General features: G+C 45.6%; 1 protein-coding gene across 6 annotated transcripts in view; it reads left to right on the top strand.

Moving 5' to 3' along the window:
* Positions 1 to 22,728, top strand: part of COLQ (collagen like tail subunit of asymmetric acetylcholinesterase) — a 79,228-nt gene that overhangs the window by 37,738 nt on the left and 18,762 nt on the right. For all 6 annotated transcript variants that reach the window (XM_077865267.1, XM_077865265.1, XM_077865268.1 and 3 more), the window contains exons 2-12: positions 402 to 514; positions 1,671 to 1,772; positions 5,440 to 5,484; positions 5,818 to 5,844; positions 7,674 to 7,736; positions 9,423 to 9,485; positions 9,953 to 9,979; positions 11,039 to 11,083; positions 11,263 to 11,298; positions 13,883 to 13,963; positions 18,835 to 18,940. In XM_077865267.1, coding sequence (XP_077721393.1) covers positions 402 to 514; positions 1,671 to 1,772; positions 5,440 to 5,484; positions 5,818 to 5,844; positions 7,674 to 7,736; positions 9,423 to 9,485; positions 9,953 to 9,979; positions 11,039 to 11,083; positions 11,263 to 11,298; positions 13,883 to 13,963; positions 18,835 to 18,940 — 708 coding nt within the window. The remainder of the gene's footprint in view (positions 1 to 401; positions 515 to 1,670; positions 1,773 to 5,439; positions 5,485 to 5,817; positions 5,845 to 7,673; positions 7,737 to 9,422; positions 9,486 to 9,952; positions 9,980 to 11,038; positions 11,084 to 11,262; positions 11,299 to 13,882; positions 13,964 to 18,834; positions 18,941 to 22,728) is intronic.

Below are 22,728 nucleotides of genomic sequence, written 5' to 3'. Positions count from 1 at the left end.
AGGCCCTAGCTGCCTACTCCCTGAACAATGCCCTTTGAGCACACCATCAAAATAATTAGCAAACACTGCCTTCTCCTGACCTATTAGAGGTGCTTTATAGGTCTGAACTTTGCGTTCCTTGTCACGTCTGCTAAATGACAAGTCAGTCCCAGAAGACGGAGAAATGGACTTCATTATGGCCACAGTGTCCATACCACCTGCTTGTTTATCAACCATCTTCGTTTACTGAAGGCTGGGGGAAGGTTACATCAAGTAGTAAACAGAAGGCACACTCATGTAAATGGATTAGAAATCAAACTCAGAAATCTCGGGTACCGCATGGGTCTCCCTAGGGTTCAGTGGGGACGACAGAGGCCCCGGCACTGTCCCCATGCTAATGAGCAGCGATTTTCTCTGCACAGCCCTTCCCGGCCTGGATCAGAAGAAGCGTGGTAGCCACAGAGCATGCTGCCTCCTAACGCCCCCTCCACCCCCACTGTTCCCACCACCATTCTTCAGAGGGGGCCGAAGTTTGGTGAGTATCTTAGGAGTCATGAGAAAGTAGACGTGCTGGCTTCCCAGTGCCTGCCACACCGCCCCCCCCACACACACACAGCCGCCTACTTGAGGTGAGTGGCCTCCAGATTCTTTTTGAGGGATCCAAATCTTTACTCTCACGTAGCAGGTTGGACCCTAGAACAGGCATTTAGCAGTTTCTGGTGTGTGTCTGTTCTTCCACTGTCTTAAATAAGCTACAGAGGGAGATTCTTCGCATCTGGAAATTGGAGTTGACAAAGTGTCCCGTCTTCCTGAGAACAATGAGGTGATTTAAAAACTTTTGAGACTCCCTACAGCTGCTCAGATATGGATTTTTCCCATTCTTCCCAAATATTTGTGAAATTCCCTCCCACAGCCTATACTGAATGGAGGCTGTTTCTGTGAGGTGATGCAGGAAATGGTGCCTTGATAGCCATACTGAGGTGTGAGAGGGAGCCCAGTTTGGGAAGAGGGAAAGAGCAGGATTTGGGAAGCTGAGCTAGATGACAGTTGGCCAGGATATTCTAGGGACTTGAGATTCTCAGATTTTTCCAGAAATTCTAAGAACTGTACTGCCCAGTGCAGTAGCCATTTAGCCACATGTGACTTGAATACTTTTAATGCAACTGGTTCAAGTTGAGATGGGCTATTGATATGGAATACTGGATTTTTTTTTACTGAACTTAATATAAATAAAGAATGTAAAATGTCTCATGAGTAATTTTAAAATATTGAATACATGTTGAAATGATAACATTTGGGACATATTGGGTTAAATATATTATGAAAATTAATTTCACTTCTTTCTCTTTACCTTTTTTATGTGGCTACCAGAAAATTTAAAACTATATACGTGGCTTGCACTGGTGGCTTGCATTTTATTTCCGTTGGACAGTGTTGTCCTAGACATTGGATAAAAGCCCCTGAAATGAGCTTCCTAACTCCATCCAAAGTGGCTATTCTATCTTTATAATCCATTCAAGCCAAGTATGTCTCAAGAGAGACCAGTAAATGGGGGCCCAGAAGGTCATCTTCTTGAGACACCCTTTGGGTGTCTTGAGGACTGGACTGCGGAGCAGGTCTGTGTCCAGGATGGTGACCCTTCTTCTGTCCCCCAAGTCTGGCTTGTAACCATGTGTTGCTTTGCTTTGAAGCTGCTGTCCCCAGACATGAAGAATCTCATCCTGGAACTGGAGACCACACAGTCTTCATGTGCACAAGGATCACTCGGCTCCCCTGGGCCCCCTGGCCCCCAGGTTGGTTCATTCCCCCAGATCCATTCCTGTTGTCTTCTGTTCAGAGCAGTGAAGCCCACTGGAGAGAGTCTCTTAGAGCTGCCCCTTTTAAAGTGACATGGGGGCTGTCTTTCCTTCTCTAAGAGCTCACCTCCAGCTCCAGGGCCACATGGATAGAACACTGATTCTCCTCTGGGTGAATTCTGCCCTCTCAGCCTTGATTTCCTCATCTATGCAATGGAGATAATTACCCCTGCAGTACTGGATTTTGGGAGTGGTGAGGGGACCAAATGAGCTGCTGCCTAGATGGGTGGGATTATTATTATAATTATCATCAAACACTTGGTGACAGTGGGTTGCCCCTTCTGTGACCATGGACCCTTGCCAGTGGACCAAGGAGTGACAGAAAGTGGAGGTAATGGGGAACTTGTTACTCTGACCTTCATTTGCTCCCAGACACTGCAACCAGACAATGCACTGCTCCCCACTAAAGCTAAAGGGAAGAGTGAGAAACAGGCAAAAATCCTCCCTCCCTTAGAGGGAGGATTTTCTAGACAAACAAGAGCACTCTTCAGAGACCCTGTCATACAGACCCTGGCTCCTCTGGCCTGCCTGGGAGTGGGGGTCCATCAAGGAGGAACGCTCCCTGGCCTGGAGTTTGGAGGTCTGCCATGGAAGGGGAAAGAGAGTACAAGCAACAGTCAGTTGCCCAATTGCCTTATGAATTCTGTTACCCCTTCCAGTTGCCCAATTGCCTTATGAATTCTGTTAACCCCTCCTATGGCTTCTGGTCACGGGACACTAAGAGCCAGACTCCTCACCCTCAGTTACAAATTCACTCTCCACCCCTGCCCCCTGAAGAGGACGCTCCCTGTCTCTCCTACCTTGTCTCTCATACCACCACCATCACCCACCCAATGCACATCTCTTGGGGCCTGGAGCATGCCAAGCTCCTTCCAGCCTTAGGGCCTTTGTGCTTATGGGTCTGAATGTCTGGAATGTTCTTCCCTCTGATTTTTACCACAGCCAACTCTTTTGTCACTCAGAACAGTTTGCAGACCAGCTCCTTAGAAATACCTTCCTCAACCACAGTCTATGGTAGCCTTCCCCATCACACTCCATCCCAATGACCTGTTTTCATTCTCTGCATTATTTTCTCACCTTATTACAGTTTTCTTATTTGTTTCGTTACTTTCCCTGGTCTCTTTGGTCTTCCCTTTGTAAAATACAGGCCCCATGGCAGTGACTGGCCAACTATGGCCTACAGATCTGACGACAACCTGTTTTTATTTATTATTATTATTTTTTAAGATTTTATTTATTTATTCATGAGAGAGAGCAAGAGGCAAAGACACAGGCAGAGAGAGAAGCAGGTTCCTCACAAGGAGCCTGATGCGGGACTCAATCCCTGGATGGGGATCACACCAAAGGCAGATGCTCGACTGCTAAGCCACCCAGGAATCCCGACAATCTGTTTTTATAATAAAAGTTGTATTGTCTCTGGCTGCCTTTGTTGCCACAGTAAGTGGCTGTGACAGAGATACTGTATCAGAGGCAGAGTCTAAGATACTTACTATCTGCCTCTTAACAGAGACAGCTCACCCACCCCTGGTCTTGAGAGCAAGGACATTGTGTATCTTGTTTATATGTTGTAGGCAGTCTCCACCAGAGCATGGGTTGTCAAAAGTTCTCCATAAATATTTATTGGATGCAATAAAAACAGACCTTTAGACCCAGAATTGGCTGCTGCAGAGGGGCTGGGAAGTCTGCAGATAGGCAAGATGGGTACCCTGAGAAATACCTCTCAGGTGGATTTCTACCTTCCCACCTCTGACAGTCTCCTCAGGTCTCGGAGCATGTGAGGACCACAGAACATGGGAAGGAAAGGGGGGTTCTCAGCTGACTTCAGACCAGCAGCTCTCCAGCCATGCTTGCACATCTCGAACCTCACGCAGTCCATTCAAGTCTTAACTGAGAACGTGCTGCCCAATGGAAGGGGGATTTGCAGACCCCTCCGTTGCCCTAGAACACACTGTAAAATGCTGTTCCCAAGCGAAGTGAGATCTGCAGACGGGTAGCATTGACATCCCCCGGGAGTTTGTTAGAAATGTAGGATCTCATTCTCCCTTACCCCTTCACACAGTCCTGCAATCAGAATCTGCATTTTAGTGAGACCCCCTAGTGAAACCTCTGCACATCCCAGTTTGAGAAGCACTGAGCTAGAGCACAGTGGCCTGGTCAAATCATTCCAGCCCATTTTAAGAAATGGAAAAAACAGACTTGATAATAAGAAATGGAACAATGAAACAACATTCAGTCATCCTGCCTGGCTGATGCACTGTCCTGGGCCTCTCTTTACACTGGGATCACAGGCTTTGGGGAGCAGGGAACCTCTGCCCCTCTAAGTCACACTTTCTGGGAGCATCAGTGCCCCCTTGGCCCTTTATCCCCAAGGACTTGGAACCATCTACCCAAGCTGGCCTATGCAGCTCTGAAGTAAAGGGGCACAGCTCTAAGGTCCAGGTGGTGGGGCCAGCCCAGTCCCTAGTGGGTTACTGGGCAGGTGGCTGAGGAGGTGGGGTGGTGAGGCCACCCTCCCAGGAAACCCTCTTTCCATACAAGGGAGCCCAGACCAGGAGGAATGAAGAGAGAGAGAAGCAGGGAGGAAGGGAAGGTGGGAGGGTAAAAGAAGTGATGAGGTGGGGGGGAAGGGAGTGAAGGGGGAGAGTAGGAAAGGAAATGAAATGATAACTCTCTTCCCCCCGCCCACCTCCTCCCCTGAAACAGGAGAATAAACCAAAGACAGTGATTCCCAAACTTATCTGTTCATTAGAATCCCCTGGGAGTTTCAAAAACCCATGATGACTGTGCACCTCTCCTTGAGATTGTGATGTAATTGATCTGGGATGTGCCTTGGTCTTTGGGATTTTTAAAAGATCCTCAGGGGATTCTAAGGTGATAGGTCTGGGAGCTGCTGAGGGGGCTGTTTGGTATTTGGACAAGTCTCATAGGAATCATATTTCAAACAGGCTTTGTATTGGGCGTGTTCACCTGCAGATCTTTGGGATGAGGATTTCCTCTCTGCTGTACTAGGGAATTTGGAAAGCAGTTAGCCAACTGAGCATTTCATAGACGTGTGAGCAAAAAGTAGCTGCACTCTGGCTGTGGATGTGCCAAGCTTTAGTAGTAGGTGCTAGAATCCTGAAGCTAGAGTCCGCTCCATTCCTGTGGCTGGGCAACGTGACAAAACTGCTCCATTGCCTACATTCTTAACATCTTAAGAAAGGCTTTCACTGCAACTGGTCCCCAGAGATCCAGCACAGGAATTTCTAAGTTGGCTGTTCCTGTGTACAAAACGGAACTTCCCTCTTATCAGGGCCCCAGGGAAAGTTGGTGAGAGCAGCTAAAAAGATAAGAGAGGTGATGAAGCATCTTGTTTTCAGCAAACAAGACTCTTCAGTTGTAACCATGGCACCACTGGAAACAGCTCAGAGAAAGCTAGAAGAGGACAGGAGACTGGGTTGGAGGGCACAAGAGGGTCCTTCATGGGGTCCTTGGAGCCCCGAGTCTGGAAGCTGTAGGAGGAGTCCAGTGGGCTAAGAGCTTCCCTCCCAGTCCTGCCTTCCTCACCACCCTGTCCTGCCTTGGTTTGATATATACTTTTTCATTTCTCATCTTGATTGTGTAGGGTCCACCGGGACTTCCTGGCAAGATAGGACCAAAGGGAGAAAAGGTATGAGCCACTATTACCTTCAGTCTGCCTCTCCTTGGTAATTCCAGCCTATATCCTGGGGATGCCACTGAGAATTTTCTGGTTGAGATTTCAAAGCATGTGCTAATTCTGCCTTAGTGCATGAGGATGGGCTCCATAATGATGGGGCTGCTGCTGCAGGTATGAGATCCCACTGGTGTGTTTCAGCTTGGCCCACTGACATGGCAGGGGTGCTGTGAGCGGCCAAGCAACCAAGCCACATGGTCATGCCCAGCCATCAGCCCTACTAAGCTCTGTGCTTCCAGAACTTCTCTTCCAAAGCAGCCTCTGCTTACCTGTCTTCTCCATCCACAGGGGGAGCTTGGCCTACCAGGAAGGAAGGTATGGTCCATGCTGTTCTGTCAGCATTATATGGGCAAACTGTGCTCCACATGTTGGGGGAGGGATGTGTATGTGCACACATGTGCGCACACTCCTAGGGGTAGGGGGGACCATCAGGTGCTTTCTTGGGCTCCAGTACCCAGGTAGACAGTAATCCCACTGCCATTCTGATGATGACAGTGGGCTCGTTCTGCCCGCTCTTGTGTTCAAGAGCTAGAGCCTGCTACTACCAGACATTTGGACACTTCTCCCAGGGGCTGCCAAGCCTGGCCGAATTTTCCCCAACCTCAGAGCATCTCATCCTGCCATCCATTAGGGGGCACAAAATGACTCTCACTGTCTATTTGATTATACTGGAATGAAGTGCAACACAGAAGCAAATGGCTCTTGCCTTTTGGCCCAGCTGAAATAAATGGGTTACCTAAGGTCACAGGCACTCTGAGTGAACCAAACACATGTCATCAAGACTCTCATTCATGTCAGGAAAGAGTAAATCAGCAACCATTCACTGTAGTCAACAGAGGCTGGCACTGAATCTGTGGGTCTTGGTGATAGAAGGAGGTGCAAGACTTTGACCAAAAAAAGGATGCTCATGATTCTAAATATAAATCACTATTTTGCTGGTTAGATGTTTTATTCAAGTGGTTTCACTATCAACAAATGGAACTTTGCAGAGCAAAATTATATCCCTCCAGGGCCCAGATCACAGCTCTAGCCAAAGTATAGTGGTTATCTGAAGTGCAGGCTGGAAAGGATTCTGGGATGGTCTCCATGCTCAAAACTAATGAAGACCATGATCAATTAGTGATGTCTGCCATAAACATGAGAGGCAAGAGTAGAAACCAGTACACACACCAGCATTTGTGATCTCTGGTGTAGGGGTTGAGCCTTCCACATGTCTAGCTAAGCTAACTGCGAAACTAGTCAGTGGGTACAGAGGTTGAGAGAGACCACAAGTCCCCCCACCCACTTGCTCTCATAAGGCTTGCTTTTTCATAGCTCCTGGCTTAGGCTGGTTTCCCTAGAAGCAGAGGTAGAGGCCACATATGCCATGGGCAAGTGAATGAACTATGGGAACTCTTTCAGGAGGATCCTGAGCCGAGAGGGAACTGGATGGTGCAAGGGGAGAAGCCCAGCTTGGCATGGTATCAGATGAAGTTCATCTTAAGCCTTATTCCTTGGGGAGCTCTGGGGTGTGAACTGAACCACAGAATTTGTCCCGCCTTGAAGTAAGGGAGCGGGGCTATGGCTGCAGGGAGAACAGGTACATAAATTGCAAGGCAGCTGCAGTTGCTCATGGGCTAATTCCACAGTTGCAGGTTGCAGGAATGAGTTGTGGCAGCAAGGCAGGTAGCCCCTGGGGGATGGGAACAGTGAACAAGTGAAAAAGTTTTTGAGGGAATACCAACAGCTTCTGCTAGTACACCCTAAACCAAATCCTATCCAATTCTACACCATGTCCTTGAGGAGAACCTATTGGAATGCAAGGAACATTGGGGGGCGGGGTAGATGAAGGTGATAAAGAGCAAAAAGTCAAGAAGTTTAGAATGCCTTCACTGCCTTCCTACCCACTCCCCACCCCCCACCAACTTCCATTTATTGAGTAGAATAAGAACTTAAATGTTGACATAATGTGATATCAAGGACTTTAACTTATATCTAAGTGACCCAACTTTCTAGGCCATCAGTCTTTGGAGGGTGGGGATGGGTAACCCAGAGGCCATGCTTAGGGACTACACAGTTCCTGTTGAACCCCCAAAACAAACCTTATTTTCTGGAAGGAGGGAAACAAACCCAGTCATCCTGACTTTTGTTGTTCATTTTTGAAGGGTAGACCTGGTCCCCCGGGTGTTCCTGGCATGCCCGGGCCAGTTGGCCCTGAAGGACCCAGGGTAAGTTTGGGACACTCTCAGGACTCGTGTGGTATCAGAACATGAGAAGATGTCAGCCCCCCTGGCCTTTGGCACATAGTGAAACTCATTTCCTTAAGAGGAAGAAGAAGAGAAGCCCAGAGGTCCCCATATACTTTCTCCTTCGGTTGGACTACATGACCTTGGTCCACTCAATAGCTCTACTTCTGTTCTGGGGGGAAATGAGGGGCTGCTTCCCTCTTTCACAGGGGCCCTAGTTCTCCTTTGTCCTCAGAGTTAGCATACGGTTTTTTGTTTGTTTGTTTGTTTGTTTCTTTGAGAGGACCTCAAGAAAGGCTTGTGTCTGAAAAGCTGTTAGCAGGAGAATGGTGGTTGAGGGGGTAGACACTGGCTAGCTGGAAAGACTAGAATCCTACATTTAGACGGGGATTGCCAAATGCTGATGAAATCCCATTCCTCAGACAGATTATGGAAAGCTGACACACCTACATCCATGCCTTTGTTTATATTCTTCTTTCTTTGTTCAGAGACTATTGAGTCCAGATTTGACCTACAGAAATTAGGGATGGGCAGGTGAATGTCTCTATGTGCTCTGATTGACTTACCAGCTATATTTATTATGGGAATAGAAAACTGTTCCCAGTCCTCTTAGGAAAAGTCCCAAGGATATTTTTCTAAAAATCTACTGTATAGTGCCTCCTTAAAATGTGCCTGGTACATTTTCCTCAGTTGAGGAACTGAATTTTTTATTTAAGTTTGAATTTAAAGACCTTTACTCAGTTCAGTTAATTGAAAATCTTTAAGCATGTTTGGAGTGACTTGAATGTGTGAATCTGCTTTTTCAGCTCTAAATTTTATGAACTCTAAATACAGATCAAGTATTTTGGATGGAAATTTAATGCCTGATTTGAGATGTGATTTAAATAGAAAATACACAAAGGTTTCAAATATATATTATGAAAAACAGAATGTAAAATATCTCATTAATTTTATATTGATTATATGTTGAAATGATAATTAGATTAAATAAAATGCTCTTGAAGTCAATTTCACCTGTTTTAATGTGACTTCTAAAAACATTCTAAAGTATGAGTATCTTATATTTCTACATTTTATCACTGGTATAGAATTTTTAGCACAGACAGTGCTGAAAGTTCCCACTGCAAACCATTCTGAGGGGTAACATCCAGAGCCCACCCATGAGTCTTAGCCCCCTGTCTCAATAATACACACCCAGGGGCTGATGTTCACTCTGTTTGGCTGCAAACCTAGGGTCAGAGTATATGGAAATGCCTGAAAGGCCCTACCTATGCAAAGAACAAAGCAGGTAAAGTTTTTATTGGGGGTGGGGGGCTGACACTTAGTCCTGTGAGGCCCCAGTGCCCCCATGCTCTCTCCCCACCCTCCCACAACCCATTCCAGTAACAGATGGAGCATTTATAGCATCTTAACATTTAGTTTGGAGATCTGCTCTGCTCTGCCTTGGGCAATTTCATTTTATGTTTAATCTTAAATATCATAATGAAGTGTGGACTATGGAGCCTTGAACTCCTGGGAATGAACAAGGGAGCATGGGGGGATCCTCAGATTCATCAGCCAGTTCCAATGTCCCTGGTTCATCCTAATCTTGCCCCTGATTCTCCTGGTTCTGTTTTTCTATAAAAGTCACTGTAGGTCCTTTCCTCCTTCTTCTTCTAATTCCCATAGGGTGAAAAAGGTGACCTGGGTGTGATGGGCTTGCCAGGGTCAAGAGGACCAATGGGCTTCAAGGTCAGTGTGTTGGTCCAGGTGGACATTCCCAGGTCTTCTAATTCTGGAACAGCTACTGTCCACAAAGATACAAACTGCCATCTGGGTTTGGGGAACATCAGAGATATTGGAAAGCCCAGTGCCGGAATGCTTGCCTTTACCAGCCTTGTGGGGCATCATGCCTGGGACACATGGCATACAGATTCCTGCTATTCTCCTGGGCAGGGAGGGTCAAGCTTCTGAACGACAAAGTAGTTGGAAACCTTCATTCAGGCCTTTGTGAGTAAGAAAAGCAATGTTCTATTTAGGCCTGGTATAAACATAACCCTTGGGGACATCTTTGTGTTTACTGTTACAGCCCCCACTAAAACTTGGAGCACAAGGTGGGAACACACCTCGCCATCACATTCAGGGATTCCTTCCACTCTTGCACCAAACCTAGAGGTCCTATAGGGCTGATCCTAAATGTACCTTTTGCTTTCTTTTAGGGCTACCCTGGATCCAGAGGGGAAAAGGTTAGTGTTTGTCTCTGATGGCTTCCCAGAACCTGATCTGGGCTATTGGCTCTGGAATCAATGGTGAGCAGAAGACAGGCCCAAGCTTTTCTTAAATTAGTGACTATGGTGACCATTCCTAGATATTCCCCTGTCCTTTGTCATTGGGCTGAGAGAGCAGTGAAGAGTCCTCTGAGGCAGGGCACATGGATTAGGGAGGAGCTCCAGTGGAGGCAGAGGCCTCTCACATGGAACAGATGAGCAGTTGAAGATTGTGCCTTGTGGAGAGGGAACACGGCTTGCCTGGGGGCTCCCAAAGGAAAATGGCTGATGTGTGTCTTTAGACCAAGTTTCCACCACACAGCCTTCTCATCTGTCAAAAACCAAACCAGGGATCCCTGGGTGGCTCAGCAGTTTAGCACCTGCCTTTGGCCCAGAGCGTGATCCTGGAGTCCCAGGATCGACTTATGCGTCGGGCTCCCGGCATGGAGCCTGCTTCTCCCTCTGCCTGTGTCTCTGCCTCTCTCTCTCTATGTATATCATGAATAAATAAATAAAATCTTTAAACAAACAAACAAACAAACAAACCAAATAAAAAATCCAGCCAGAACCTGGGGACAACTTTTCTACAGAATGAGAGAGGATCCAGGACCTAGAATTTTGTGAGTTGTCTTTTATTAATACAAGGGTCTTTGTGGCCCAAACAATAGGTAGATCACAGGGATGCCTGGGTGGCTGAGCGACTGAGTAGTTGAGCGTCTGCCTTTGGCTCAGGGTGTGATCCTGGAGTTCCCGGATCGAATCCCTCATTGGGTTCCCCACATGGAGCCTACTTCTCCCTTTGCTTATGTCTCTGCCTCTCTCTTTCTTGAATCTCATGAATAAATAAATAAAATCTTTTAATTAAAAAAAAAAAAAGGTAGATCACAAAGCATTCCTTCCTTGGGCAAGTCCCTAATCTCTGAGCCTAGTCTTTGTCTATACAATGAAGGTGTTGGCCTAGGGAGCTTTCATTTTGTAATGCTCCAATTTTCCCTCAGGGTATTAACTCTTTGACTCTCTCCTGTGATTTCCTCCTAGGGATCCAGAGGTGAAAGGGGTGACTTGGGTCCCAAAGGAGAAAAGGTAATGGCCTTTGCACGGAATGATAAACTACAATGTAAGTGGCAGCCCCCTGTGAGCTGTTGGGCTGACTGGCTGACTGACCAACAGGGCTCTTCTCTTGAAAACAGCCAACCACCCTCTTCCATAGCCCTCTCAGGACCTATCTCAGAGATAGTCACTGTGTGTTGCTCTCTTTACAGGGCTTCCCAGGATTTCCTGGAATGCTGGGGCAGAAAGTAAGTACTTAGAAATAGTAATAAAGTAGGCCTCAGTAACACATTAGACCTAAGCACTACACAAATAGCTCTGCCTTCCTGTCCATTGAGCAGAGAAAGTGGGTTTTGCTGTGGAAGGTTCTGGTCTAGAAGAGGAGCAGGTTGCTATGCACATTGATGAGAGGGTTCCAGCATGGTCTGAGACCTCCTTCTAGTTCAGTGGAAGGGAAAGGACACCCCATTTGGGTGGAGAGGCCTTTCTTTGCATTTCCTACCTCTTAGAGGGCCACAGGTAATGTTCAGGAGCAGAAGGCATCAAAACAGAGGGATCAGATTTGAGCTGCAATGGTCAAGAGCCCAGGGTGAGGCACAGGCATCTTTGGCCTAATACCATTGCTAATGACACTTAACTCAGACCTTCGAGGGCAGCACATGTACTGCCAGAGGTATGCAGCATTATTTCAGCTGGGTGACAACAAACATTTTTTATTTGACAGTTAAATATTTATTTAAACAGTTAAATATTTAGTGGGATTTTATGGATATCTTGCTGGGAACAAGGCTACGTAAAAATGGAGTTCATTCAGTTAATTTACAACAGAATTGAGAACAATTCTGTCGAACATTGTGTTCTTTATGCTGAAAGCCACTGACCTGGGAGGTTGTCATTTTTCCCTAGCCTTACAGCATCACAGCATAGTATTCTTTGAACATGCAAAATGCATGCTTGCTTAGAATCCTAATTGTGTTCTGAGTTTATCTTAAAGTTTTCTTTTCCAAACTTGAATAAACAATTTTTATCTGACCTTCAGTTAGGAGAGCATATTTAAATAATTTCAATCATCTGACAGTAATTTATTATTATTTATTACTACCTTCAGCTGTCAAAAACTCTGTTCCTGCTATTTCCTAGGTGGAATGTTGGGTTAAAAATGAATAATTACATAAGCAAGTTAAAGGAAACATTAAAAGATAACAAAACAATTTGATTTAAAAATATTTAGGTTAGGTGCATTCAGTACAACAGTGAACATCAAAGAATAATATATTACCGTGGAATTAAGTATGACAGCTTCTCTGGACTCTGCACCATTTACTAGACTTGCCATTTAGAGTTCTCTTTCCTTTCATGGCAAGCTGTTTTAAGACAAAGATGATATGATAATAATAATTTTTATTAGAAATTAGATCAAGAATATACTGGCTGCTTCCAGTTGATGAAGAAAGGAGCCACACTTCCTGCTGCCAATCTTAAAAAAGAAACAAAAAACAAAACCAAAAACCACTTATACTGTTTATGCTGCAGTTTTCTCCAAGCCAGATAAAATGCCCCTTGACCCCTTCTAAACAGCCAAGGAAAATTGTATGAGCATCCTCCTAGCCATAGAAAGTCCATGTTATCCTCCCACGCTCTCACTGCCTACGTCCTAGAGGACATGACAGGTTGGAAAGAAATCACAGGTTTAAGGACAGTTCTTGGTGTGGAAGATGTTAATGGCTTGGGTAGGGATAAATCTGTTAACACTGGCTGAGTGCTGGATAATTTCAGAGTTCTATGCTTGATCCTTATTCTGTATTAGTGTTTCCTGAAATTGTCTGTGTTATACTTCCTCTGACCTTCATGTGAAGAGCTTTCTTGATGTTTATTGTTCTTTTGAGTGCCTGGGGTAGCTCTTCGTGGACACTGGCTTCCAACTAATAGAAACTCTCATGGTTGCTCGTGCTAAACTTAGCTTGTTGGTGGTGCATTCTGGGTTCTAGAGGGATAACTGGAGGTAGGAATGATGTTCTGGGGTCCATGACCCAAAGGGATAGTAGGTGGGCTTGGAGTTCTAGAAGAACACAGGGAAGGAAAGAAACTATGATGGAGAAATGGATTTTACAAAAGGTTGGCCATAGTACTGCAATTAGTACATTTGGTTCTGATAGTTCAAAGTAGGGCTTTTCGATTAGGAGTATTGTTGACATTGCTTCCCATGCCTTTTACAATAATTATATTGAGCATTTGAATATGTCTGGAACATTTTCCACCATAGTTTTCATCTAAATCAAATGAAAGTGAGCTGGAACTCAAACCAGTTTTTACAGAAGAGTAGGGAAATGTATAACCCTAAATAAAGGTCATTACATGAACAGAAAATTTTGAGAGATGATAGCTGTCGAAACTGTGTCCAATCATTCAGAAACCCATAGATGTGTTTTGTTTTGAGCATAAATTCAAAACACAAAATTTCAACTAAGAGAGAAAGCATTTTTCCCTGGCAGCTTACAGTGTCACAGTCACATATGTCACTGAAATGCAGGAATCTCCTACTTTGGCCATTTAGGATGGTGATTTGGGACACCAAAATGTGTGCTGCCCAGCAGCTGTCTCTTTCAGATAGTCAGGAACTCACCCAGAGTAACCTTGTTCTTCCCTTCCTTGAAAAACCTATCTACCTTTTACATCACCTCATCACTTTCCCAAACTCCCAGACTGGCCAGTTGGAAAAAGTCTGGAATGATCAAGTACACTGCTCTCATGACAAATGATTGGATAGACCTGTAGAGATGACCCTGCTCCACCTGCCTTAATTCCTCTCTTGCTTTTCTTTCTTCTTTCCAGGGTGAAATGGGTCCAAAGGGTGAGCCTGGGATAACAGGACACAGGGGACCCAGAGGAAGACCAGGAAAACGAGGCAAGCCGGTAAGAATCTCAGTGCTTAGCACGCCCCTGAGGTCAGACCCTCCTGATGTAGGTGTAGGTGGGTGGTGTAGAGAGACAGATAGGTGGAGCCAATCAGAGAGATTCCATAGGCATAGTCCCCAGTGTCCTCTAGGCTGGTAGGCAGAAAGAGTACCATTTTCAGAAGCTTCTGCTTCTCTAGGCTAACCAAGGTTTGAAACAAGTAGGATAGAATGCTCCATTCAAACTTTGTCGAAGGCCAGAAGCAAGAGTGGATCTTTGATTCATAAGAATGGGTCTATCTTAACCAGAGCAACTGGGAGTAGAAGCCGGATCTGGTTGTTCATCAAGAAAACTTGCTTTTTGCCTCAATGCCCCAGACACAAATGGAGTTTTGGAGAACAGCCCCAATATTTCCTTGCTATTGAAGGGTCTTCTGCATCTTAACAATATAATATGGTGGTTTTTCCCTACTCGGGCCCCTGATTTGTAAGTGATTCTATGGACACTGTTAAGGACTAAGGAAAATTGTTCATTCTGAACTCCTCTTGTTGAGCAGGTTCTTGTGTTAAATCATGTGATGTGGGGACGACTGGGTGGCTCAGTGGTTGAGCATTTGCCTTTGACTCAGGTCATGATCCCAGGGTCCTAGGATCGAGTCCCACATTGGGCTCCCCACAGGGAGCCTGCTTTTCCCTCTGCCTATATCTCTGCCTCTCTCTCTCTGTGTCTCTCATGGATAAATAAATAATTTTTTTTTAAAGTCATGTGATATGAGAGGGAAAGATGAAGGCACATTTGTTTTAACTGACTTTAGAGCTGTGTTGGGTACCTCAGAGAAACTTCTCATTTTTTCTCTAATGGACAGGCATTTCTTTACATTTTTGGTTGTCAGTTTGTGGATTCTTTACTTCTTTTTCCATTATAAATGTAATATATGATCATCACAGAAAACTTGGAAAATTCAGAAAATAAAAGGGAAGTGTTCTAATGCCTACCTAACACCCAGACATAACCATTTTGGTGTATTTCCTTCTAGTGTTATTTCTTTGTGAACTTTGTAGTTGTTTGGGTCTTTTATATCCAATATAAAATATATTGATAGTTGTCATATCCTAAAACTGTAACTTAAAATCACAGCATGCACATTTTTGCTCATTACTGCACATATTCATTAAGTGTTTTTTAAAAGTTGTATTTATTTTAGAGAGAGTATGAGCACGAGCAGGAGAGGGGCAGAGGGAGAGGAAGAGAATCCCAAACAGACTCCCCACTGAGCATGGAACCCAACACAGGGTTCTGTCCCATGACCCTGAGACAATGACCCAAGCCAAAACCAAGAGTTGGACATTCAACCAACTGAGCCACCCAGGCACCCCTCAGTAAGCATTTTTAAGCATTTTAAAGCATTTTTAAAGTATCTGCATCACACTTTGTAAATGAGTAAGCAGCAGATTGCTTAGACAAGAGTGGCCTGACCAAATAGTGCTGAGAGAGATGAACATCTTTGGGTGTAAACCTTTTTCCATTCATATGTTTTCATTCTTTCCTTAGGCTACATCTGTGGTTCTCAAACTTGAGCATCCATCACAGTGAGCTAGGGGGCCAATTAGATGCAGGTTTTGTGCTTCAGGTGCAATGGTTATAGTTTCAAGTTTGTCTCTCATCACCCCCAGTGCATAGGCCTTACTTCCCAGAGAGTCTGATATAATTGACCTGGGGTTTCAGCACAGTGGTTTTTCTTAAAGCTCACCATATGATTCTAATGTGTAGCCAGGGTTCTGAACAATGGTAACAGTATGAAGCCAATTCTGGTCTTTTCCAAGTGAACTTAGGAAAGACACAGGCCCCAACCTGGATAATATGAATTCCATTATAACTTTTGAAGTCACAATAGTCTAGTTCAATTTTCAAAGGTTTACAATGGCTGGCATGTCTATGACTTCACAGTGATGCCACAATTCCCTAAAAAACTTGACTCTGAAAAAGGAGGAAAAAAAAGGTAAAATCTTTTTCTTCCCTACTGCTGATTCCATGCAGAATGTTTTATGCTTGGGGTTCAAGAAGCTTGCTGGCTTTTGTCCTTCTAGTGCTTTTCTTGGACAGTGCTTCTCTTTTCCTGGTGAGGGCTTGAGCCAAGAAGGCTATTTCCTGACGCTGTTGCAAATGATTCAGTTGGAACAATCTTAAAACTACCCTAGCACCATGTGTAGTTGCTCAGAGAAATGAGCTCATCCTTCCTACAAGATGTTATAAACAACCTGAGTGAGCTCCGAACCCTCCCTGCCTGTCTAGTCAGCAGATACTTGAGCTGTTAGCCTTGGGAGACCACCATGGTACTGCTTTTCTTTTTAATCATGAATCAGTTTCCTAGCATAGAGTCTTATACATCAACTGTTGTTGGGCCAGTGGTGCTAAGAATTTCTGGAGGTTATTATAAGTCAATCCAACTCTTGGAATCAGAGATCCAGAAAGGACTTCAGGAGATTAGAATTTCAGAGCTAGAAGGATTTTAGAAACCACTTCATCCACTACCCTCTGTCTAGCCACAAGGAAACTGAGAGCCAGGGAAGTAGCGTGACCCCCTCAGCTACGCAAGCTTCCAAGGCAGCATTTGAACTTCGAGAGCTGAGACTTGCTTTCCCCACACATCTCTCATCACCTTCATGCTTCGGCACTCCCCTTCAACCAGGCTCAGGAAAACCACTCTTGACTCTGTTATGCTAATCTTCAGTTAAGGAGACAGAACAACTTCCTTGAGAGGGATCACCAAACTTTGTAGCAGTAAAGGAATAAAGAATGCTACCTTTCCTGGAAAGCACTGCTCATTGAGTCCTGCTCATAGAGGCTTATTCTAAACAAATGACTGATATACACAGAATATTCCATTATTGTTTGGTGTCAGAATCAAGGAGTGCTTCCAGCTCCTGCAAGCTGTGGCATTTCCTGTGCTCAGTCAGCTGATGTGCTTTTAGAAAAAGAAGCCTTCACTGTGGCTATATTAAGATGGTGTGACCTCCTTTGCTGTTCTGGCACCTATCTTAGGTACCAAGCTTCAGCTTGGGCAAGGGCCTAAGAACTCCCTCCATCAGGATGGAATTGGAAATAAACTATGACCTCACAGGCCCCATATTAAGAATTTAAGAGCTCCTAAAAAGTAAGGAAATAATAAATAAATAAATAAATAAATAAATAAATAAATAAATAAATAAACAAACAAACAAACAAATAAATAAATTAAAAAGAATTTAAGGACCCCTTGGATATTGCCAAGAGAGACTCCAGGGCCATGTTGACAAAGTGGCAGATCACGTGTCACTGTTGTGATTGGAAAGGAGTGCCCTGCCTGCCTGCTTCCCAGACTTGGGGAAGATTATGTTTCATTACATGGGCAAGCCTGCCAAGGCACAAGTGTAGAAAGGGGATCCAGGTCAAAGGTGTCATGCATCAATCACTGTCCTGTTCAGGCCTAGCATAAGAGCAGACAGTTAGTCAATTGTTTAGGGGAAGAACCTACCGATTGGTTTCTGGAGTCATTCCTAAGATCAGCCCTAAGGAGGAAGTTCTTGTTCTTGACCCTCTCAGAACAAGCAGCCAGGAGGATAGCCTGTGTGGAATGGCTACAGCTCCAAGTATGCCTCTCTTTAAGACATCAGGCCTTTTCTAACCATGTGAAAAAGATGAAACCAAACTAGTTGCTATGATAGTCAGCTTGACCCCCCCAGCTCTTGGTTCTGTGCAAACCACTTTTTTACCTCTGAGATCTTTATTACTCTCACAATAAAGCTGTGAAGGTGTTTGATGGCCCCCATTTTATAGATGAGAAAGCTGAGGCACACACCAATGACCTGAGTGACCCAGGGTCTTATGGCAATGTGAAAGCCCATGTCTCTTGACTTCCAGCTCAACAGAACTACTTCCTCTTTTTGCCCCCAGCATCATCCTCCTCCCTCATTTAATCTGGGGAAGGGAGGTGAACAAGACAAATTCCAGCCCACAGGGAGCCTATGTCTCATGGAGAGACACTGACAGAAAGACCACACATTAATAATGGTGTTTCTGATCTGGGTAATGCTGGGAGGGAAAGGAGCCAAGTTGTGAGAGCCTGTGACAAGAACTGCCTTGGTCTGGCAGGGTCCGGGAAGGCTGTGCTGCGGTGACACTTTACCTGGGAGCTAAAGGCTGGGAGGGACCTTACCAGGCAGAGGAGTGGAGAGGGAGCTTGAGCGAGGAGGAGGAACGTAAAAGGTACAGTGTTCTTGAATACCAAAAACAGAAGGCTGGAACAAGACTAGGAAGGCCAGCCATGCAGGACTCTGTAGGCTGAAATTGCTCTGAGACTGAATCCTGAGAGCAATGGGACCATTCGATGGAAACAGCGCTTGTGGTAAAATAGAGATGGTTTTGATGAGTGGGCAGAGGCCTGTGTCCTAGGCTTGTTGCCTCAACACTAGATGCCTTGCATGAGTCTCTGCTTTCCTCTCATGCCTTGCATGAGCCTCTGTTTCCTCCTCTGTCTGGTGAGGGGAGTGGGTTGGTTTGGTTGCTTTCAGGAGTCCTGTGCCATGTTTCCAGGACAGAGCAAGAAGTAATGTCTATGAACTTGTAACCATCACAATCTCAAATGTCACTTGCCCTGAGCTTTTTTTTTTTTTTTTTTTTTTTAAGTAGGCTCTCACAACCCTGAGATCAAGAGTTGTATGCTCCACCAGCTGAGCCAGCCAGGCACCCCTGCCCTGAGCCTTTTAGGAGTTTGGTGGTCAAGGCCTCAGGTTCATCCTGCCCTGGGCTCCTGCTCCAAAGTGCAAAGTGACCCCTGATTTAGACATAAATGGGGAAGGAAATTTGCCATGTCATGTTATCGTAACAGGCTCTGCCTTTCTCTCTGTCAGGGGCAGAAGGGAGATAGTGGAGTAATGGGCCCACCAGGCAAGCCTGGGCCTTCTGGTCAACCTGGCCGTCCAGGCCCACCAGGCCCCCCGGGGCCCCCATCTGCAGGTAAGAGCTACACTGCTTCATATGATCTACAGTGCCGCCCTCCTGGCCAGCCTCCCCGGAGAGGGCGCAGGAGATGCCTGCAGAGCTCTGCCTTGTGTTCTGAGTTAGAAACTACTCGAGGCACTTGAGTATATTTATAATTTCTCCACGGTTTGGCTCATTCAACTTTAACACAAGAGAGGTAAACACCATCCTGACTCTGTTGTATGATTTTATTTATTTTTTAAAGATTTTATTTATTTATTCTTGAGAGACAGAGAGAGAGAGAGAGAGAGAGAGAGAGGCAGAGACACAAGCAGAGGGAGAAGCAGGCTCCATGCAGGGAGCCTGATGTGGGACTTGATCCCGGGCCTCCAGGATCAGGCCCTGGGCTGCAGGCAGCGTTAAACCACTGCGCCACTGGGGCTGCCCTGTTGTAGGATTTTAGAGAACAAATAGAGGAGAAAACAAAGGGAAACATGATCACATTGGTGATGTCATTTATACTTCAAGTGAAAAATAATAACAGGCACATATTTCATCAACTAACACCTTTTTCTAGAAGAACTCTTCATGACTCCAAGCAGTTCTCTCAAACCTGGAAGTCATGGCAGAGTTTTCTATCTTATGTGGTGTTACCAAGGAGTCCTTGTTGGTTTGCACTGAACATACAAAGAAATCAAAGCCTACCATTGAAGGAGGCATAGAAACACTGCTACCTTCTTTACCTTGTTTAATTTGATGAGCTAAATAAACCCTTTATTTAGTTTGTTGCCTCATCAGCTCCAAATGCAACCAACATTTCATAGCACATTCTCTGTATAAACACAGCATCTCTGAAAAGACTATTTACTATATAGGGTCCTTTGTCCTCAGTTATACAAAAGGAATCCAAGCAATTTTTATTATCATCTTTTTAAAAGAAAATGAAGACATTTTAAAATTCTACATTGCATTTTTATTCCATGTGTTTATGGGAATATATTCATGGGATGGTTGAGAAATGTTATAATATGTTAGATCCTTTATTTTTTTTTTTAAGATTTTATTTATTTATTTGAGAGAGAGAGAGAGAGAGAGCATGAGTGGTGGGAGGAGAGGCAGAGAGAGAGGAGGAGAAGCAGACTGCCTTCTGAGCAGGGAGCCTGATGTGGGGCTCAATCCCAGGACCCTGAGATCATGATCTGAGCCGAAGGCAGACACACTAAACCAACTGAGCCACGCTTAGATCCTTTAAACCAAATTAAAGCTGACTCTGAGATTCTAACCTGCCAGGTTGCCAGGAAAATTCAATCTCAGGCATTATTGGGGTTCTCTCCACTCCTCCAGCTGCCAAAAAAGTGTTGGGTGAAGATATTGGAGGTTATGGCAGAAAAACATCAGGGGAGTTTCCTCCAGCCTTTGATCTGCCCTCTTCACCTCCGAAATGTCTACTGTCTGAGGCCACATGGTCCAAGGGTGCCTGGTGACTACCATCTTCATGCCACGCTTGGGTATCAGAACGTTTTCACGCCGGGGCCCTATAGCTCAATCTCCCAAGAAGTGCCCCACAGCCATTCCTTCCGAGACCTTGCCTCTTCTCCAGGACACAGGAAATCCCTGTCTCTCCATGTCTGGGGTGATCTCCCCTCTTCCAACCTCCAGCCCCCTGGCCTCTCACACTTCTCATACACTGCCACCATTTCTAGGAGCTTTTCTCTTCTGTGAACAGAGGGCAGAAAGGCAAAAGTCTTCACATAGTACCTGTTTCAGCAAGAGCAAGAAAGCACAAAGTCCTGCTACCTTCTTGAAATTGGGAGAGGAAAAAATAGTGGGAGAACAAACACCAGTTAGTATAACCGTAAGGTATCTTATAATGCCTATTTCTATTCTGTTAGGGGAACTAGACTGGAGCTCCAACCTGGCTCATGTGTCCTTGCCCCATAATCTGTTTCCGTAAATTGACTGGACACATCCTTATGGGGGGTCCTTCCAACTACGATTGACCCTTGAACAATGTGGAGGTTAGGGGTGCTGATCTCAGTCAGCCAAAAATCGACATATAACTTCGGACTCCCCCAAAACTTAACTACTAATAGCCTGCTGTTGACTGGAAGCCTTACCGATAACAGTTGATTAACACATACTTTGTATGTTATGTGTGTCATATACTGTATTCTTACAAGAAAGTAAGCTGGAGGAAAGAATGTTACTAGGAAAATCATAAGGAAGAGAAAATGCATTCAGGGGACATGCTGTGAAAAATCTGCATAGAAGTAGACCTGCACAGTTCAAACCCGTGTTGTTCAAGGGTCCCTTGTGGTCCTCTTCCTCCTCGGTCTGGTATGCATAACTGGCCAGTGTAGTCCTGTTTTCTCTGCTTGCTCTTCAGGCTCCTTCTCATTTAGCCTAGTATGCACACCTCGGCCCACCCCTCCATCCTCTGACAGATCCCAGCCTCACCGCCCTTTACCCTCCTGCTGATTCTGCTCTCTGTTGAGCTGGAGCGGATCTCTGAAATAGCATCCCTGTCATCCTCCCATCCACCCAGCAAAACCATCTCCTTGCATCAAAGCCCTCTCCTCAGCAAGGCCCTACCAGGACATACCTCCTTCCCCCATGTCCAAGTCACATATTGCCTCTCTGCTATGGCCTTTCACTGGTAACTGTTTTCTGCAGCTGTGTTTCATCTTCCATTTTTTTTTAAGATTTTATTTATTTATTCATGAGAGACAGAGAGAGAGAGAGAGAGAGAGAGAGAGGCAGAGACACAGGCAGAGGGAGAAGCAGGCTCCATGCAGGGAGCCCGATGTGGGACTTGATCCTTGGACTCCAGGATCACGCCCTGAGCCAAAGGCAGGCGCTAAACCTCTGAGCCACCCAGGCGTCCCTCATCTTCCTTCTAAATGGTAAGTCCTTGAGGCAGCGTCTGTGGCTGAGTCAGCTTTGCATCCCCATGTTCACCTGGCAGGTGAGATGGGCAGGGCCGGGTCCTGCAGGCATTCACAGACACAGGCCATTTTGGTTCTCAGTCTGTCCCCCCTGGGTTATGGCACAGCAGTCAAGGAGGATGCAGTCCGCTTCTGACTCATGTCCCCTTCCTGTGCCTTCTTTTGAGTCACTTCCTTTCTGGGGATCCTCTCAGATGGAAGGGGCTCAAGAAAATGGGGCAATAATCCTGTTCCATAGGAACATTTTTGGGAAAGAAGGATGAATTTAAAAGAGAACCTCCCTAGGCCTAGGGCCAATTGGGTTACTGTCAAGAATGGGAGCAGGCCCCCAGATTGATTCCTGAGACCACCTTTGGAGGCTGATAAAAGTCCCAAGCCCACTCAGGAGAAAAATGTGTCTATCTTTACCCAAGACAGACCTTCAGATCCATCTTGGGACGTCCTTGGGCTCTGTAGATCATAGGCTAAACACCCCTGGTCTTATCTGACCCTCTTTATAGAAAATAGATTTGAGGTTCAGAGGACAGGGACTTCCCCAAGATTGCAGAGCTGACTGCCCGCGTCACATGGCCTAGAATCAGTCTGTGGCTCCTGGTCCCGAGACCTTCCCATTCAGCCATGTAGCCTCTGCAGAGGCAGAGTGGGAGCTGGGGGTGATGTGGAGGCTATTCTGTGGGGTGCCTCCACCTTCTCCCAGATTTCCCATCTCAGGCCAGTAGTGTGCAACCAGAGGTGACAGGAGGCTCTCTGGGCAGTGATAGAGAGCCACGGCCTCTGGCTACAAGGGATGATGAATCAGCCAGGCCCACTAGAGCAGCTTCTAAGAGGCCAAGGTGGGGAAGTTCAACTTGCCATGCCCTTCAGTGCCTCCTGGCAGGA

The sequence above is a fragment of the Canis aureus genome, chromosome 22, assembly GCF_053574225.1.
Source record: "Canis aureus isolate CA01 chromosome 22, VMU_Caureus_v.1.0, whole genome shotgun sequence".
NCBI lineage: Eukaryota > Metazoa > Chordata > Mammalia > Carnivora > Canidae > Canis > Canis aureus.
This window is presented reverse-complemented; position numbering and strand designations above follow the sequence as displayed.